The following is a 20484-nucleotide window of genomic DNA, read 5'->3' on the forward strand; positions in this document are numbered from 1 at the left end:
GCAACGGCACCTGCTATTTGCATAAACCCCGCCCCTTCGGCTCGGGGCGGGGCCGGGAGGGAAGGGGGCGGGGCTGTTACCCCCAATAGCGCCTTTTTCACCCCAAAACGCCTTTTCCCCCCAGGCGGGGGTGGCGGATGTGGGGAGGGGCTGATGTGGGGGAGGGGTGCTGGTGATGCGGGGCTGATGTGGGGGAGGGGCTGTCAGCCCATGTCTCATTGTTGGGGGTCTGGGGGTGACAAGGACCCAGTGACCCCAACGCCCCCCGATCCCCCCCGGTGACCCCATGACCCCCGGTGACCCCGTGGTGATCCCGTGGGGGTCCCGAAGGTCCCCGGGGTGGGGGTGGGGGAGGGGCCGCTGTCCCAAGGGGACGGGAAGTTGGTGACATCACCGCGGTTGCACAAGGGGGGTTGTGGGTGCTGGTGACAACCCAACTTCTCCTTCGGGTCCCCATTGTCACCATGTCCGTCCGTCCTGCCACCGTGTCCGTCCGGCCGCTCCTCGTCCTCCTGGGGGCCGGTGGGTGCCCGGATGCCTGGGTCCCCTGTTTGGGGTGGGGGTGGGTGACACCCGGACACCTGGGTCCCCTATTTGGGGTGGGGGTGGGTGACGCCCGGACACCTGGGTCCCCTATTTGGGGTGGGGGTGGGTGACGCCCGGACGCCTGGGTCCCCTATTTGGGGTGGGGGTGGGTGACGCCCGGACACCTGGGTCCCCTATTTGGGGTGGGGGTGGGTGACGCCCGGACGCCTGGGTCCCTTATTTGGGGTGGGGGTGGGTGACGCCCGGACGCCTGGGTCCCCTATTTGGGTTTTGGGTGCCCGGACGCCTGGGTCCCCTATTTGGGGTTTGGGTGCCCAGACGCCTGGGTCCCCTATTTGGGTTTTGGGTGCCCGGACGCCTGGGTCCCCTATTTGGGGTTTGGGTGCCCAGACGCCTGGGTCCCCTATTTGGGTTTTGGGTGCCCGGACGCCTGGGTCCCCTATTTGGGTTTTGGGTGCCCGGACGCCTGGGTCCCTATTTGGGTTTTGGGTGCCCGGACGCCTGGGTCCCCTATTCGGGGTTTGGGTGCCCGGACGCCTGGGTCCCTATTTGGGGTTTGGGTGCCCGGACGCCTGGGTCCCCTCCTGGGGTTTGGGTGCCCGGACGCCTGGGTCCCCTATTTGGGGTTTGGGTGCCCGGACACCTGGGTCCCCTATTTGGGGTTTGGGTGCCCGGACGCCTGGGTCCCCTCCTGGGGTTTGGGTGCCCGGACGCCTGGGTCCATTTCCCCGCCCCCCAGCGCTGACCTGCGGTGGCACCGGCGTGGACGTGGAGTCGGTGACAACGTTCGCCGGTGACGCCGGCGCCGCCTTCGGTCACAGCGTCGCCCAATTCGGTGACGGGTGAGGAGACGCCTGGGTGGGGGGGGACACACACACCCCAAATTAACCCAAAATGGCGCTAAATCACCCCAAAACCCCGGCAGGGTGCTGGTGGGCGCCCCGCTGCGCCACAACGGCGACGACCGCTCGGGGGCCATCTATTGGTGCCACCAGCGCTTGGGGACGTGCCAGGAGGTCCCTGTGCCCGGTGAGACCCCCCCCGTGTCCCCCCGTCCCCACCCGGACGCCTGGGTCCCCTAGGAAAAGGGGGTGACCCCCCCGCCGTGTCCCCACAGGGGCCCCCAATGCGTCGCTGGGGCTGGCGCTGGCGGCTGGGGACACCGAGGCCATGGTGAGTGGGGGTGACAGCTCATGGGGTGACATCTCATGGGGTGACAAGTCATGGGGTGACAACTCATGGGGGTGACAAGTCATGGAGTGACACCTCACAGGGTGACAGCTCATGGGGTGACAACTCACAGGGTGACAGCTCATGGGGTGACATCTCACGGGGTGACATCTCACGGGGTGACAGCTCATGGGGTGACAACTCATGGGGTGACACGTCACAGGGTGACAGCTCATGGGGTGACAGCTCATGGGGTGACAACTCATGGGGGTGACAACTCATGGGGTGACAGCTCATGGGGTGACAGCTCATGGGGGTGACAAGTCATGGGGTGACAGCCCATGGGGGTGACAACGCATGGGGTGACAACGCATGGGGTGACAGCTCATGGAGGCGGCAGGTGATGAACCCCCCCGCTCTGTCACCTGATCTGTCCGCGTGTCCGTCCGCGTGTCCGCGTGTCCGTCCGTGTGTCCGTCCGCGTGTCCGTCCGCGTGTCCGCGTGTCCGTCCGTGTGTCCGTCCACGTGTCCGTCCAGGTGTGCGGCCCCACCGCCCCCCAGCTCTGCGGTCACAACGTCCACGTCCGCGGTTCCTGTGTCGTCCTGGACCCCGCGCTGCAGCCGCTGCGGCGCCTCCCGGCGACCACGCCGGGTACGGGACGTGGGGACACGGGGGGACACGGGGGGACATGGGGACATGGGGGACATGGGGGGACATGGGGACATGGGGGGACACGGGAGGACATGGGGGACATGGGGATATGGGGGTACATGGGGGACATCAGGGGACACAGGCACATGGGGACACAGAGGACACGGGGACATGGGGACACAGGGACATGGGACATGTGGACATGGGGGACACGGGGGATATTGGGAGGACACGAGGGACATTGGGGATATGGGGGGACATGGGGATATGGGGGGACATGGGGGACATGGGGACATGGGGACACGGGGACATGGGGACATGGGGATATTGTGAGGACACAGGGGACATTGGGGATGGGGGACATGGGGATACGGGGGGACATGTGGACACAGGGACACGGGGACATGGGGATATGGGGGGGATACAGGGGACACGGGGACATGGGGATATGGGGGGACACGGGGACACAGGGACATGGGGACTCGGGGACATGGGGATATGGGGGGGACACGGGGACACAGGGACACGGGGACATGGGGACACGGGGACATGGGGACACGGGGACACGGGGATATAGGGACACGGGGATATGGGGACACGGGGACACGGGGGCATGGGGACACGGGGACATGGGGACATGGGAACATGGGGACACGGGGACATGGGGACACAGGGACATGGGGACATGGGGATATGGGGGGGACACGGGGACACAGGGACATGGGGACATGGGGATATGGGGGGGACACGGGGACACGGGGACATGGGGACACGGGGGACATGGGGACACGGGGACACGGGGACATGGGGACATGGGGACATGGGGACACGGGGACACGGGGACATGGGGACATGGGGATATGGGGGACATGGGGACACGGGGACATGGGGACACGGGTCCGCGGTGACGTCCCTCCCCAGAGTGCCCGCGGCGCCGCTCGGACATCACGGTGCTGGTGGACGGGTCGGGCAGCATCAGCCGCCAGGACTTCAGCACCATGAAGAACTTCGTGCTGGAGGTGATGAGGAGGTTCCAGGGCACCGACACGCAGGTGCGGGGACACGGGGGACACCGCAGGGGGTGACACCGCATGGGGTGACAGGTCATGGGGCGACAGGTCATGGGGTGACATCTCATTGGGGTGACATCTCATGGAGGTGACATCTCATGGGGTGACAACTCATAGGGGTGACATCCCATGGGGTGACATCTCATTGGGGTGACATCTCATGGAGGTGAGATCTTGTGGGGTGACATCTCATGGGGTGACATCTCATGGGGTGACATCTCATGGGGTGGAATCCCATGGAGGTGAGATCTCGTGGGGTGACAACTCATAGGGGTGACATCCCATGGGGTGACAGGTCATGGGGTGACATTTCATGGGGGTGACATTCCATGGGGTGACATCTCCTGAGGGTGAAGTCTCGTGGGGTGACATCTCATGGGGTGACATCTCATGGGGTGGAATCCCATGGGGTGACATTTAATGGGGGTGACATTCCATGGGGTGACATCTCCTGAGGGTGAAGTCTCGGGGGGGTGACATCTCACGGGGTGACAACTCATGGGGTGGAATCTCGTGGGGTGACATCTCATGGGGTGGTGTCTCATGGGGTGACATCTCATGGGGTGACCTCCCATGGGGTGACATCTCATGGGGTGGTGTCTCATGGGGGTGACATCTCATGGGGGTGACATCCCATGGGGTGACATCTCATGGGGTGGTGTCTCATGGGGGTGACATCTCATGGGGGTGACATCCCATGGGGTGACATCTCATGGGGTGGCGTCTCATGGGGTGACCTCCCACGGAGGTGACGTCCCGCGGGGTCCCGCTGTCCCCAGTTCGCGCTGTCCCAGTTCTCCCACGTCGTCTTCGACCACTTCAGCTTCTCGGCCTTCGCCGCGGCCCCGGACCCCGCGGCGCTGCTGGCGCCGGTTCGGCAGCTGGGGAGGACCACGCGCACGGCCACCGCCATGCAGCACGTGCTGTGCGTCACCGTCACCGTGTCACCCTCACCCTGTGTCACCGTCCCCCCATGTCACCACCACCTGTGTCACCGTCACCCTGTGTCACCGTCACTGTGTCACCCTCACCCTGTGTCACCGTCCCCCCATGTCACCACCACCTGTGTCACCGTCACCCTGTGTCACCGTCACCGTGTCACCCTCACCCTGTGTCACCGTCCCCCCATGTCACCACCACCTGTGTCACCGTCACCCTGTGTCACCGTCACCGTGTCACCCTCACCCTGTGTCACCGTCCCCCCATGTCACCACCACCTGTGTCACCGTCACCCTGTGTCACCGTCACCGTGTCACCCTCACCCTGTGTCACCGTCCCCCCATGTCACCACCACCTGTGTCACCGTCACCCTGTGTCACCGTCACCGTGTCACCCTCACCCTGTGTCACCGTCACCCCCGTGTCACCATCACCCCTGTGTCACCATCACCCCCATGTCACCGTCACCCTGTGTCACCGTCACCCGTGTCACTGTCACCCGTGTCACCGTCCCCCTGTGTCACCGTCACCCATGTCACTGTCACCCTGTGTCACCATCACACCCATGTCACCATCACTCCTGTGACACCGTCACCCATGTCACCGTCACCCGTGTCACCATCACCCTGTGTCACCAACCCCCCTGCGTCACCGTCACCCTGTGTCACCATCACCCTGTGTCACCATGCCCCCGTGTCACTGTTATCCCCGCGTCACCGTCACCCACGTGTCACCGTTGTCACACCATGTCACCATCACCCCTGTGTCACCATCACCCTGTGTCACCGTCCCCCGTGTCAGTGTCACCCCTGCGTCACCATCCCCCGTGTCACCGTCCCCCCCGCGTCACCGTCATCCTGTGTCACCATGCCCCCATGTCACCGTTGTCACCCCCGCACCACTGTCCCCCCCGTGTCACCATCCCCCGCGCGTCACCGTCACCCCCGTGTCACCTCTGTCACCCCCGCGCCACCGTCCCCCCGTGTCCCCGCAGGACGCACGCGTTTGTCCCCGGGAAGGGCGCGCGCGCCGACGCCACCAAGGTCCTGGTGGTCATCACGGACGGGAAGAAGTTCGACGACCCCCTGGGCTACGAGGCGGTCGTCCCGCTGGCCGAGAGCATGGGGGTGACGCGCTACGCCATCGGGGTGAGGACACGGCCACCTTGTCCCCAACAATGTCCCCGTGTCCCCAACAATGTCCCCTTGGACGCCCCAATGTCCCCTGCTACGCCATCGGGGTGAGGACATGGCCGCCGTGGCCCCAACAATGTCCCCGTGTCCCCAGGGACGGCCATGTGTCCCCAGCGATGGCCCCGTGTCCCCAACAACGTCCCCGTGTCCCCAACAACGGCCCCTTGGCCATTGCAACGTCCCCAACGTCCCCTTGGCCATCCCAATGTCTCTCATGTCCCCTTGGCCATCCCAATGGACTCTCGTCCATCCCACCATCCCCTCATCCGTCCCATGTCCGTCTGTCTGTCTGTCCATCTCCAAACACTTCTATCCATCCATCTCACCTCCATCCATCCCCAACATCTCCAACCTTGTCCATCCGTCCATCTGTCCATCCATCTGTCCATCGATCTCCATCCCTGTCCGTCCCGAACATCTCCAACCTTGTCCATCCATCTGTCCATCCATCCACCTGTCCATCCATCCCCAGCATCTCCAACCTTGTCCATCCATCTGTCCATCCATCTCCATCCATCCCCAACATCTCCAACCTTGTCCATCTGTCCATCCATACCCAGTGTCTCCAGCCATCCATCCATCTGTCCATCCATCTCCATCCCTGTCCATCTTCAACATCTCCAACCTTGTCCGTCCATCCATCCCCAACATCTCCATCCATCTGTCCATCCATCCCCAGCATCTCCAACCTTGTCCATCCGTCCATCTGTCCATCCATCCCCAACATCTCCAACCTTGTCCATCCGTCCATCTGTCCATCCATCCCCAACATCTCCAACCTTGTCCATCCGTCCATCTGTCCATCCATCCCCAACATCTCCAACCTTGTCCATCCATCTGTCCATCCATCCCCAGCATCTCCAACCTTGTCCATCCATCTGTCCATCCATCCTCAGCATCTCCAACCTTGTCCACCCACCCATCTGTCCATCCACCCCCATCATCTCCAACCTTGTCCATCCATCTGTCCATCCATCCCCAACATCTCCAACCTTGTCCATCCATCTGTCCATCCATCCCCAGCATCTCCAACCTTGTCCATCCATCTGTCCATCCACCCCCATCATCTCCAACCTTGTCCATCCATCTGTCCATCCATCCCCAACATCTCCAACCTTGTCCATCCATCTGTCCATCCATCCCCAGCATCTCCAACCTTGTCCATCCATCTGTCCATCCACCCCCATCATCTCCAACCTTGTCCATCCATCTGTTCATCCATCCCCAACATCTCCAACCTTGTCCATCCATCTGTCCATCCATCCCCAGCATCTCCAACCTTGTCCATCCATCTGTCCATCCATCTCCATCCATCCCAAAGATCTCCAGCCTTGTCCACCCACCCATCTGTCCGTCCACCCCCATCATCTCCAACCTTGTCCATCCGTCCTCCTGGTCGGTCGGTCTGTCCGCCCACGTCCGCCCGTCTGTCCGTGTGCCGCAGGTGGGCGGGGCGTTCCGCGACGCCGAGGCGCTGCGGGAGCTGCAGACGATCGCGTCCCCGCCCCCGGCCCAGCACGTGTTCCGCGTCGACAACTTCCAGGCGCTGCGGGGGATCCAGCAGCAGCTGCAGGACCAGATCTTCGCCATCGAGGGTGGGCGGGGCCGGGGGCGGGGCCACGGGGCGGCCACACCCACCTGCGGGGGGGCGGATGGGTGGGTGGAGGGGTTTGGGGTGGGTGGATGGGGTTGGGATGGATGGACGGATGGATGGACGGATGGATGGATGGATGGATGGATGGATGGACAGATGGATGGAGATGGAATAGATGGATGGATGGAGATGGATGGACAGATGGATGGAGATGGATGGATGGGCAGATGGATGGATGGATGGAGATGGAACAGATGGATGGATGGATGGACAAGTGGAGATGGGATGGACAGATGGATGGACAGATGGATGGATGGAGATGGATGGACAGATGGATGGACGGATGGATGGAGATGGATGGATGGACAGATGGATGGAGATGGATGGACAGATGGATGGATGGACAGATGGATGGATGGATGGGTGGAGATGGAACAGATGGATGGATGGATGGACAAGTGGAGATGGGATGGACAGATGGATGGATGGATGGAGATGGAATAGATGGATGGACAGACAGATGGACAGACAGATGGACAAGTGGAGATGGGATGGACAGATGGATGGATGGATAGATGGATGGACAAGTGGAGATGGGATGGACACACGGATGGGTGGAGATGGATGGACAGACGGACGGGTGGAGGTGGACGGACAGACGGACGGGTGGGTGGAGATGGATGGACAGATGGACAGACAGACGGACAGGTGGCCGGACAGATGGACGGGTGGATGGAGATGGACGGACAGACAGACAGGTGGATGGAGATGGATGGACAGACGGACGGGTGGACGGACAGACAGACGGGTGGATGGACAGACGGATGGGTGGATGGAGAAGGATGGACAGATGGACGGGTGGATGGACAGACGGACGGACAGACGGATGGACAGACGGACGGACGGACGGACGTGTGGTTGGACGCTGGTCCCCGTGTCCCAGGCACCCGCTCTGCGCACAGCAGCTCCTTCCAGCTGGAGATGGCCCAGGAGGGGCTGAGCGCCCTGGTGACCCCCGTGAGTGTCCCCGAGTCCCCTCCGTGTCCCCACGTCCCCCCATGTCCCCACGTCCCGTGTCCCCACGTCCCCGCTGTGCGCTGGGCAGGACGGGGCCGTCCTGGGAGCCGTGGGCGCCTACGATTGGTCCGGAGGAGCCTTTGTCACCGGCGCCGGAGGGGACACCGCGTTCGTCAACGCGTCGCACGGGGACGGCGGGGACACCAGCGACGCCTACGCGGGTGAGGGGCTGGGGACCTGGGGACACCGGTGTCACCGCGGTGCTCTGGGGACACTGGTGTCCCCACGAGGGTCCTGGGCCATGTTGGTGTCCCCGTGTCTTGGGGACACCGGTGACCCTGGGAAGTTCTGGAGATGTTGGTGTCCCCACCAGGATCCTGGGGACACCACCTCTGGCTCTGGGGTCCCCCCATGACCCCTCGACCCCATGTCCCCCCGTGTCCCCCCATGACCCTCATGTACCGGCTTGACCCCCGTGTCCCCGCAATGTCCTCTGTGTCCCCATGTCCCCCATGTCCCCTCATGTCCCACATGTCCCCCTAACCCTGTGTCCACTGTGACCCCATGTCCCCCATGTCACCACATCCCCGTGTCCCATGTCCCTGTGTCCCCATGTCCCCCTGTCCCCACATCCCCATGTCCCCCTCACCCCGTGTCCTCATGTCCCTGTGTCCCCGTCTCCCCATGTCCCCACATCCCCCTGTCCCCATGTCCCATGTCCCCATGTCCCCCTGACCCCCTGTCCCCACATCCCCATGTCTCCACACCCGTGTCCCCATGTCCCCCTGACTCCACGTCCCCGTGTCCCCACGTCCCCATTTCCCCCTGTCCCCATGTCCCATGTCCCCCTGTCCCCATGTCCCATGTCCCCATGTCCCCCTGACCCCACGCCCCTATGTCCCCTGTCCCCATGTCCTGTGTCCCATGTCCCGTGTCCCATGTCCCCTGTCCCCATGTCCTGTGTCCCCATGTCCCGTGTCCCCTGTCCCCATGTCCCCTGTCCCATGTCCCCATGTCCCCTGTCCCTTGTCCCATGTCCCATGTCCCCCTGTCCCCTGTCCCCATGTCCCCTGTCCCCGTCGCAGGGTACGCTGTGGAGCGCCTGTCCCTGGGTGGGGGCCGCGCGCTGGCCCTGGGCGCCCCCCGGTTCCGCCACGTCGGGCGCCTCCTGCTGTTCGTGCAGCGCCAGCCCGGGGACACCTGGGACCTGCACGCCGAGGCCACTGGGACGCAGGTGGGGACGGGGGACACGGGGGACATGGGGGGACATGGGGGACACGGGGGACAGGGGAGACATTGGGGGACACGGGGGACACAGGGACACGGGGGACATGGGGGACACGGGCAACATGGGGACACGGGGGACATGGGGGGACACGGGGGAGACGGGGGACATGGGGGACACGGGGACATGGGGGACAGGGGGGACACAGGGACATGGGGAACATGGGGGACATGAGGGACACAGGGGGACCTGGGCAGTATGTCGAGGTGCTGTAGATGCTGTTGTCCCCATAAAGTCCTGGGGATATTGGTGTCCCCATGAGGTTCTGGAGATGTTGGTTGAGGTTCTTGGGGACACTGGTGGCCCTATGAGGTTCTGGAGATGTTGGTTGAGGTTCCTGGAGACATTGGTGTCCCCACGAGGCTCTGGAGATGTTGGTTGAGGTTCCTGGGGACACTGGTGTCCTCACGAGGCTCTGGAGCTCTCAGTGTCCCCATGAGGTTCTGGAGATGTTGGTTGAGGTTCCTGGGGACACTGGTGTCCTCACGAGGCTCTGGAGCTCTCAGTGTCCCCATGAGGTTCTGGAGATGTTGGTTGAGGTTCCTGGGGACACTGGTGTCCCCACAAGGCTCTGGAGCTCCCGGTGTTCCCATGAGGTTCTGGAGACGTTGGCTGAGGTTCCTGGGGACATTGGTGGCCCTATGAGGCTCTGGAGCTCTCAGTGTCCCCATGAGGTTCTGGAGATGCTGGTTGATGTCCTGGAGCTCTCGGTGTCCCCATGAGGCTCTGGAGCTCCCGGTGTCCCCATGAGGTTCTGGAGATGTTGACTGAGGTCCTGGAGCTCTCGGTGTCCCCATGAGGTTCTGGAGACGTTGGTTGAGGTTCCTGGGGACACTGGTGGCCCTATGAGGCTCCTGGGGACATCGGTGTCCCCACGAGGCTCTGGAGCTCCCGGTGTCCCCACGTCCCCGTGTCCCGCAGGTGGGCTCGTACTTCGGGGCGTCCCTGCTGGCCCTGGACGCGGACGGCGACGGCGCGGCCGAGGCGCTGCTGGTGGGGTCCCCCATGTTCTTCGGGGGCGGGGGCGGCGGGCGCGTGTCCGTCTGTCCCCTGCGTCCCCGCGGGGGGCGGCTGTGGTGCCCGGGGACGCTGCGGGGCCAGCCCGGCCACCCCCTGGGCCGCTTCGGGGCCTCGCTGGCCACGCTGGGCGACCTGGACGGCGACGGCCGAGCCGAGGTGGCTGTGGGGGCGCCCATGGAGGACGACGGGGTGGGCGCTGTCTACGTCTTCCCGGGGGACGGCGGCGGCGTCGGGGACACCTACAGCCAGGTGGGGACACGGGGACAGTGAGGGGACACCTACAGCCAGGTGGGGACATGGGGGGACACCTACAGCCAGCTGGGGACAATGGGGGATACCTACAGCCAGGTGGGGACACGGGGACAGTGAGGGGACACCTACAGCCAGGTGGGGACAATGGGGGACACCTACAGCCAGGTGGGGACACGGGGACAGTGAGGGGACACCTACAGCCAGCTGGGGACAATGGGGGACACCTACAGCCAGGTGGGGACATGGGGGGACACCTACAGCCAGCTGGGGACAATGGGGGACACCTACAGCCAGGTGGGCACATGGGGACGTGTTGGATGATGGGGACACATTGGGTGTTGGGGACATGTTGGGGACACATTGGGTGCTGGGAACACATTAGGGACACATTGGGTGGTGGGGACACGGGTGGTGGGGACACGTTGGGTGATGGGGACATCATGGTTGATGGGGACACATTGGGTGGTGGGGACGTGTTGGGTGTTGGGGACCCCGTGTACCCCTGACGTCCCCATGCCCCCCAATGTCCCCATGTCCTCCTGATGTTCCCATGTCCCTGATGTCCCCATGTCCCTGACATCCCCATGTCCCCAATGTCCCTATGTCCTCCTGACATCCCCATGTCCCCTGATGTCCCCAATGTCCCCATGTCCCCCCGACGCCCCTGATGTCCCCATGTCCCCCTGACATCCCCATGTCCCCTGATGTCCCCAATGTCCCCATGTCCCCCCGACGTCCCTGATGTCCCCATGTCCCCCTGACATCCCCATGTCCCCTGATGTCCCCAGTGTCCCCATGTCCCCCTGACATCCCCATGTCCCCCCGACGTCCCTGATGTCCCCATGTCCCCCTGACATCCCCATGTCCCCTGATGTCCCCAATGTCCCCAACGTCCCCAGCGCGTCCCCGGTCGCGGACTCGCCGGCGCGCCGCGTTTCTTCGGCCAATCGCTGAGCGGCGGGCGCGACGTGACCGGTGACAACCTGCCCGACGTGGCCGTGGGCGCGCGGGGACAGGTCCTGCTGCTCAGGTGACACCGTGCACCCCCCGGGGACATCGGGGACATGGGGGGAGGGGACGTGGCCACGCGACCCGCTCGTGTGTCCCCTCCCCCCCCAGGGCCCCCCCGCTGCTGCGGCTCCGCGTGGCCGTGACCTTTGACCCCCGCGAGGTCCCCGCGGTCACCGAGTGTCCCCAAGGGGACGCGGGCACACGGGAGGTGGCCCAGGCCACCCTGTGCTTCAGCGCCACCAAGAGAACCCCGGACGCCTTCGGTGAGACCCCCGAGGACCCCAGAGCCCCCACCTGTCCCCAAGGCCACCCACATGTCCCCAAACCCCCCACATGTCCCCAAAGCCACCCACATGTCCCCAAATGCACCCACATGCCCTCAGGACCCCCAAACCCACCGTGTCCCCCTGTCCCCTCAGGTCCCCAAGTCTCAGTGGTCCTGGACCCCGTGTCCGTGTCCCCCATGTCCCCAGGTGTCCATGTCCCTGCGGTACCAGGTGTCCCTGGATCCCATGTCCCCATGTGTGTCCCCAGGTCCCCAGGTGTCCATGTCCCTGCGGTACCGGGTGTCCCATGTCCCCGTGTCCCCATGTCCCCATGTCCCCATGTCCCCATGTCCCCAGGTCCCCAGGTGTCCATGTCCCTGCGGTACCGGGTGTCCCATGTCCCCATGTCCCTGTGTCCCCAGGTCCCCAGGTGTCCACGTCCCTGCGGTACCGGGTGTCCCATGTCCCCATGTCCCCAGGTGTCCATGTCCCTGTGGTACCGGGTGTCCCATGTCCCCATGTCCCCAGGTCCCCATGTCCCCAGGTCCCCAGGTGTCCATGTCCCTGCGGTACCGGGTGTCCCATGTCCCCATGTCCCCGTGTCCCCAGGTGTCCAGGTGTCCATGTCCCTGCGGTACCGGGTGTCCCTGGACCCCGGGCGCGCCAGGGTCCGCGCCGTGTTCCCCGGGGACGTCACCGTTGTCACCGGGACCCTGAGCCTGCGCCCGGGACGGAGCTGCCGGAACCTGCCTGTGGCCTTGGCCGTGGGTGACACAGGGACATGGGGGGGTCACCTGGCTGTGGGGACATGGGGGGTCATGGGGGGTGACATGGGGTCACCTGTCCATGGGGACATGGGGGTGACATGGGGGGTCCTGGGGTCCCAGGGGTGACATGGGGGGGTCATGGGGGTCACAGGGGGTCACATGTCCATGGGGACATGGGGGTGACATCTGGGGTCCTGGGGGTCACGGGGTGACATGGGGGTGACTTGGGGGGTCATGGGGGTCATGGGAGTCACCTGTCCATGGGGACATGGGGGTGACCTGGGGGGACACGGGGGTCCCAGGGGTGACATGGGGGGTCACAGGGGGTCACCTGTCCATGGGGACATGGGGGTGACATGGGGAGGTCACATGGGGGTCACCCGTCCATGGGGACATGGGGGTGACCTGGGGGGACACGGGGGTCCCAGGGGTGACATGGGGGGTCACAGGGGGTCACCTGTCCATGGGGACATGGGTGTGACCGGGGGGGACATGGGGGTCCCAGGGGTGTCCCCAGGACACGCTGACCCCCCTGAAGCTGCAGTTGAGCTACGAGGCCACCGGGGACCCCCTGGGAATGGCAGGGGGGCTGAGACCAGCGCTGAGCCCCGACTCGGACACGGTGACAACGGCCACGGTGAGGGGACACGGGGACATCATGGGGACAATGGGGACATTGGGGACATTGGGGACATTGGGGACAATGGGGACATGGGGACAACGGGGGCTGAGACCAGCGCTGAGCCCCGACTCGGACACGGTGACAACGGCCACGGTGAGGGGACACGGGGACATCATGGGGACAATGGGGACATTGGGGACATTGGGGACAATGGGGACATGGGGACAACGGGGGCTGAGACCAGCGCTGAGCCCCGACTCGGACACGGTGACAACGGCCACGGTGAGGGGACACGGGGACATCATGGGGCAATGGGACAATGGGGACATGGGGACAATGGGACAGACGGATGTCCTGTGTCCCCCAGCTCCCGTTCCAGCAGAACTGCGGCTCCGATGGCGTCTGCACCGACGACCTGCGCGTCACCTGCGCCCTCACGGGGTCCGTGTCCCCAACTGTCCCCAGCTGTCCCCCATGTGTCCCCAACCCCTGTGTGTCCTCAACCCCACCCCCCCAATGTCACTGTCACCCCCCGTGTTCCCCCCAGGCTGGACATGCTGGTCCTGGGGGTGTCACTGTCACTGTGTCACCGTCACTGTGTCACTGTCCCTGTGTCACCGAGTCCCTGGGTGTCCCTGTCCCTGTGTCCCTGTTGCTGTGTCCCTGTCGCTGTGTCACTGTCCCCGTGTCACCGTCACTGTGTCACCATCACTGTGTCACCGTCCCCGTGTCCCTGTCCCCATGTCACCGTCACTGTGTCACTATCCTTGTCCCCAGGCTGGGCACGCTGGTGGTGGGTGTCACCAAGTCCCTGGCTGTCACTGTCACTGTGTCCCTGTGTCACTGTCCCTGTGTCACCGAGTCCCTGTGTCCCTGTCACTGTGTCCCTGTGTCACTGTCCCTGTGTCACCGAGTCCCTGTGTCCCTGTCACTGTGTCCCTGTGTCACTGTCCCTGTGTCACTGAGTCCCTGGGCGTCACCATCACTGTGTCACCATCACTGTGTCACCACCACTGTGTCCCTGTGTCACCGTCCCCACGTCACCGTCACTGTGTCACCGTCATCGTGTCCCTGTCCCATTGTCCCCAGGCCGGGCATGCTGGTGGTGGCTGTCACCAAGTTCCTGGCTGTCACCGTCACTGTGTCCCTGTGTCACTGAGTCCTTGGGTGTCACCACCACTGTGTCACCGTCACTGTGTCACCATCACTGTGTCCCTGTCCCTGTGTCCCTGTCCCATTGTCCCCAGGCCGGGCACACTGGTGGTGGGTGTCACCGAGTCCTTGGCTGTCACCGTCACTGTGTCCCTGTGTCCCTGTCCCTGTGTCACTGAGTCCCTGGGTGTCACCACCACTGTGTCGCCGTCACTGTGTCACCATCACTGTGTCCCTGTGTCACCGAGTCTCTGGCTGTCACCGTCACCGTGTCCCTGTCCCATTGTCCCCAGGCTGGACACACTGGTGGTGGGTGTCACCGAGTCCCTGGCTGTCACCGTCACTGTGTCCCTGTGTCCCTGTCCCTGTGTCACTGAGTCCCTGGGTGTCACCACCACTGTGTCGCCGTCACTGTGTCACCATCACTGTGTCCCTGTGTCACCGAGTCTCTGGCTGTCACCGTCACTGTGTCCCTGTCCCATTGTCCCCAGGCTGGACACACTGGTGGTGGGTGTCACCGAGTCCCTGGCTGTCACCGTCACTGTGTCCCTGTGTCACTGTCCCTGTGTCACTGAGTCCCTGGGTGTCACCACCACTGTGTCACCGTCACTGTGTCACCACCACTGTGTCCCTGTGTCACCGAGTCCCTGGCTGTCACCGTCACCGTGTCCCTGTCCCATTGTCCCCAGGCTGGACACACTGGTGGTGGGTGTCACCGAGTCCCTGGCTGTCACCGTCACTGTGTCCCTGTGTCACTGTCCCTGTGTCACTGAGTCCCTGGGTGTCACCACCACTGTGTCACCGTCACTGTGTCACCACCACTGTGTCCCTGTGTCACCGAGTCCCTGGCTGTCACCGTCACCGTGTCCCTGTCCCATTGTCCCCAGGCTGGACACACTGGTGGTGGGTGTCACCGAGTCCCTGGCTGTCACCGTCACTCTGGCCAATCGCGGCGAGGACTCGTACGGGGCCCTTGTCACCCTGGGCCACCCGCGGGGGCTGCGCTACCAGCGCGGGACGGTGCTGCAGGTGACACCGCTGCCCACGTCCCCAGGGTCCCCGAGATGTCCCCAGGGTCCCCCCAGATGTCCCTAAGGTCTCCAGGGGTCCCCAAACCACCCCCCAATGTCCCCAAGGTTCCCAGGAGTCTCCAAGACCCCCCAGATGTCCCTGAGACTCCCCAGTTGTCCCAAAGACCCCCAAGATGTCCCCAGGGTCCCCAAGAGTCCCCAAGTTCTCCAGGGGTCCTCAATGTCCCCAAGACCCCCCAGGTGTCACTGAGACCCTCCAATTGTCCCAAAGACCCTTGAGATGTCCCCAAGGTCTCCAGGGGTCCCCAAGACCCTCAAGTTGTCCCCAAGACCCCCCAGATGTCCCCAAGAGCCCCCAGAGTCCACAAGACCCTCAAGATGTCCCCAAGGTCTCCAGGGGTCCCCAAGACCCCCCAGATGTCCCCAAGGTCTCCAGGGGTCCCCAAGACCCCCCAGTTGTCCCCAAGCCCCCCCAGTTGTCCCCAAGCCCCCCCAGGTGTCCCCAAGCTCCTCCAGGTGTCCCCAAGCCCCCCCAGTTGTCCCCAAGCCCCCCCAGGTGTCCCCAGGTCCCCGTGTCCCCTCCCCTGAGCCGTGTGTCCCCTCAGGCCACCGGGCGCTCCGTGTCCCTGCGCTGCGGCGCCGACCCCCCCGAGGGACACGGGGACAGGGGACAGGGGGACAGGGGACAGGGGGACACGGGGCACGGAGCCACCTACTGCCTGGTCAACCCCCCCATCTTTCGCGCCGGCTCCGAGGTGGGTGTCCCCATGTCCCATTGTCCCATTATCCTCATTGTCCCCTTTATCCCATTGTCCCCATTATCCCATTGTGCCCAATGTCCCATCTTCCCCATTGTCCCATTGTCCCCACTGTCCCATTATCCCATCGTCCCCATAGTCCCCATTATCCCATTGCCCCATGTCCCCATTGTCCCCTTTATCCCATTGTCCCCATTATCCCATTGTCCCCTTTATCCCCTTGTCCCCATTATCCCCCATTGTCCCCATGTCCCCATTATCCCCTTTATCCCATTGTCCCTATCGTCCCCTTTATCCCATTGTCCCCATTATCCCCTATTGTCCCCTTGTTCCCATTACCCCCATTACCCGCTTTATCCCCATGTCCCCATTATCCCCATTGTCCCCGTTATCCCATTGTTCCCATTATCCCCATGTCCCCATTATCCCCATTGTCCCCTTTATCCCATTGTCCCCATTACCCCCATGATCCCATTACCCCACATTGTCCCCACTGTCCCCAGGTGACGTTTGCCGTGACGCTGGCGGTGTCCCCGCTGGCGGAGCTCGGGGACGTGCTGGAGGTGACGGCCAACGCCAGCAGGTTGGGGACACGGGGACACGGGGGTGGTGACGCTCGGGGACCCGCGGGGACGCGCGCGTGACGTCACCTCCTGCCGCAGCCACAACGGGGTGACGGGGACACGGGGACATCGCGCGACCATCCCGGTCAAGGTCGGGGTCACTGTGGTCGTGGCCAGGTAGGGACAGCACCCCGGTGTCCCCCAGTGTCCCCATGTCCCCAGTGCCTCCACGTCCCCCTGTGTCCCCAATGTCCCCCAACAGCTCCCCGGACTCCACCAAGTTCATCACCATTTCCAAGGGAGAGGACAGAGCCAATGTCACCCACAGATACCAGGTGACACCGCCCGGACGCCTGGGTCCCTCCCGAACTCCTGGGTCCCCTCCCGAACTCCTGGGTCCCTCCCAAACTCCTGGGTCCCCTCCCGAATTCCTGGGTCCCCTGAACTCCTGGGTCCCTCCCGAACTCCTGGGTCCCCTCTCGAACTCCTGGGTCCCCTCCTGAACTCCTGGGTCCCTCCCTCAACTCCTGGGTCCCCCCAGAACTCCTGGGTCCCCCCGAACGCCTGGGTCCCTCCTGAACTCCTGGGTCCCTCCCGAACTCCTGGGTCCCCCCCGAACTCCTGGGTCCCCTCCCAAACTCCTGGGTCCCTCCCGAACTCCTGGGTCCCTCCCGAACTCCTGGGTCCTTCCCGAACTCCTGGGTCCCCCCAGAACTCCTGGGTCCCCCCGAACTCCTGGGTCCCTCCCTGAACTCCTGGGTCCTCCCGAACTCCTGGGTCCCTCCCGAACTCCTGGGTCCCCTGAACTCCTGGGTCCCCCAGGTGAAGCTGCTGGGGGGCCGTGTCGTCCCCCTCAACGTCACCATCCTGGTCCCCACGGTGCTGGGGGGGACGCAGCTTTGGGAGCGGCTGGAGGTGACACCTGAGGAGGTGACATCTGTGTCCCCCCCCCAAAATGGGGTCACCCCCCAAAAACGAGGTGACCCCCCCCAAAAACGGGGTGACCCCCCCCAAACGGGGTCCCCCTGTGCCCCCCCCTCACCTGTGTCCCCCCCAGGACGCGGTCGAGTGCTGGGGGGTCACTGAGCACCCGGGGCTCTCCCAGCCCCCCCCGCTGCGCGAGCGCCCCCTGCTGGTGAGCGACACACATGGGGGGTCCCCAATGGACTGACCCCGTGACCCCCGTGACCCCTCCTGACCCCTGTGACCTCTCCTGACCCCCGTGACCCCTCCTGACCCCTGTGACCGTGACCCCCCTGACCCCTCCTGACTCCCATGACCCCCCGTGACATCCCCTGATCCCCCTGACCCCTGTGACCCTCCTGACCCCCTGACCTCTGTGACCCCTGTGACCCTCCTGACCTCTGTGACCTCTGTGATCCCCTTGACCCTCCTGACCCCCTGACCTCTGTGACCCCCTTGACCCTCCTGACCTCTGTGACCCCTGACCCCGTGCCCCTGCGCCCCCAGGACTGCGCGGTCGCCGGGTGCCGGGAGCTGCGGTGCCGGGTGCCCCCCCTGGAGCCCCCCCGGAGCCTGGGGGTCAGGGTGGGGGGCACCCTGCGCCTGGCCTGGATGGTGAGGGGGCGGGGATGTGGGGCTGGGGGGGATGTGGGGGGGATGTGGGGGGATGTGGGGCTGGGGGGCACATGGAGGGGATGTGGGGAGATGTGGGGCTGGGGGGGACATGTGGAGATGTGGGGAGATGTGGGGCTGGGGGGGACATGTGGAGATGTGGGCAGATGTGGGGACATGGCGGGGATGGGGGGCTGGGGAGGACATGTGGGGACATGTGGGGGGATGTAGGGACATGGGGGGATGTGTGGCTGGCGGGGACATGTGGGGACATCGGGGGGACAATGTGGAGAGATGTGGGGCTGGGGGAGACATGTGGGGAGGCAGGGGGGATGTGGGGAGATGTGGGGCTGGGGGGATGTGGGGACATAGAGGGGATGTGGGGAGATGTGGGGCTGGGGGGGATGTGGGGCTGGGGGAGACATGTGGGGAGGCGGGGGGGATGTGGGGAGATGTGGGGTTGGGGGGGATGTGGGGCTGGGGGGGACATGTGGGGGCATGGGGGCGATGTGGGGCTGGGGAGGATGTGGGGCTGGGGGTACAGGTGGGTACATGGGGGGGGATGTGGGGCAGCCCATGGGGCAAAGCGGGGACGCGGGTGACCCCCCCGCCCCACGGCTGCCCCACATCTCCCCACATCGCCCCACATCTCCCCGCAGGCCCAGCAGCCGCGGGCGCTGCTGCGCAGCTCGGCCCAGCTCCAGTTGGACCAGCGCAGATACTGGAACAGCGCGGGGGGGCAGAGCCTGCAGGTGGGGCCCGGATGCCTGGGTCCCTCTGGGGCTGGGGGGCCCGGATGGCTGGGTCCCTCATGGGTTGGGGGTCCCAGACACTGGGGTCCCTCGGTCTGGGGGGGCTTTGGGGCTCCCAGACACCTGGGTCCCTTCGGACAGGGGGGGCCTGGATGCCTGGGTCCCTCATGGGTTGGGGGTCCCGGACACCTGGGTCCCTTGGTTTGGGGGGGGTTTGGGGCTCCCGGACACCTGGGTCCCTCATGGGTTGGGGGTCCCGGATGCCTGGGTCCCTCGGGACTTGGGGGGCCCGGACGTTTGGGTCCCTCATGGTTTCGGGGTCCCTGAGGGGTGGTTTGTGGATCCCCCGGACGCCTGGGTCCCTGGGGTGCATTGAGCTGGGGCTGGGGTTCCCGGATGCCTGGGTCCCTCAGGTGGGGCTCCCGGACGCCTGGGTCCCTCATGGGTTGGGGGTCCTGGACACCTGGGTCCCTTGGTTGGGGGGCTGGGGGTCCTGGACACCTGGGTCCCTTGGTTGGGGGGGGTTGGGTCCCCGGACGCCTGGGTCCCCCGCAGGTGCAGACGGAGCTGGAGCGCCCGGAGCCCCATAACCCCCTGCCCCACATCCTGGGGGGCAGCGTGGGGGGGCTGCTGCTGCTGGGGCTCGCGGCCTTGGGGCTCTACAAGGTGAGGGGGCGTGGCCTGGGGAGCCACGCCCACCGGGGGATGGGGGCGGGGCCTCCTGCCCCTTCCCCACTCACCTTCCCCCCCCATCTCCTGCCCCCCAAGTTGGGGTTTTTCAAGCGCCGCTACAAGGAGCTGATGGAGGGGGAGGGGGCGCCCACGGCCCCCCTGGGCGACCCCCAGCAGTGAGGGGACCCCCGGATGCCTGGGTCCCTCCCGGACGCCTGGGTCCCCCCCGGATGCCTGTGTTCTCCCCCCCGGACGCCTGGGTCCCTTCTGAGGGGGTCACCAGGACGCCTGGGTCCCGTCAAAATTAGCGGGGGGATCACTCGGATGCCTGGGTCCCTCCCCGGACGCCTGGGTCCCCCCAGTCTGCCAATAAACCCGCTTGGCTGCTCCCGTCTCAACTTGAACTTCTTTGGGGGGGTCACACCCGGACTCCTGGGTCCCTCCCGAACTCCTGGGTCCCCTCCCGAACTCCTGGGTCCCCCTCGAACTCCTGGGTCCCTCCTGAACTCCTGGGTCCCCTCCCGAACTCCTGGGTCCCTCCCGAACTCCTGGGTCCCCCCCTGAACGCCTGGGTCCC

At 65.1% G+C, this 20484-nt stretch overlaps 1 protein-coding gene across 1 annotated transcript; it reads left to right on the forward strand.

The window, feature by feature from the left end:
- The first annotated feature begins 340 nt into the window (after positions 1 to 340).
- On the forward strand, positions 341 to 20294 carry ITGAX (integrin subunit alpha X). Its single transcript, XM_065859546.2, has 29 exons — positions 341 to 522; positions 1286 to 1388; positions 1472 to 1575; positions 1664 to 1719; positions 2255 to 2369; positions 3291 to 3421; positions 4219 to 4364; positions 5372 to 5525; positions 7015 to 7165; positions 8108 to 8181; positions 8270 to 8402; positions 9267 to 9415; positions 10388 to 10735; positions 11638 to 11768; positions 11858 to 12012; positions 12625 to 12779; positions 13288 to 13419; positions 13772 to 13845; positions 15444 to 15585; positions 16193 to 16342; positions 16849 to 16928; positions 17008 to 17085; positions 17171 to 17243; positions 17731 to 17838; positions 17966 to 18043; positions 18379 to 18486; positions 19143 to 19235; positions 19791 to 19901; positions 20004 to 20294. The coding sequence occupies exons 1-29, from the start codon at positions 465 to 467 to the stop codon at positions 20085 to 20087; spliced, it is 3474 nt and encodes a 1157-aa protein (XP_065715618.1). The 5' UTR covers positions 341 to 464; the 3' UTR covers positions 20088 to 20294.
- The last annotated feature ends 190 nt before the right edge of the window (positions 20295 to 20484 follow it).

Source organism: Patagioenas fasciata, chromosome 37 (assembly GCF_037038585.1).
Source record: "Patagioenas fasciata isolate bPatFas1 chromosome 37, bPatFas1.hap1, whole genome shotgun sequence".
Lineage (NCBI taxonomy): Eukaryota > Metazoa > Chordata > Aves > Columbiformes > Columbidae > Patagioenas > Patagioenas fasciata.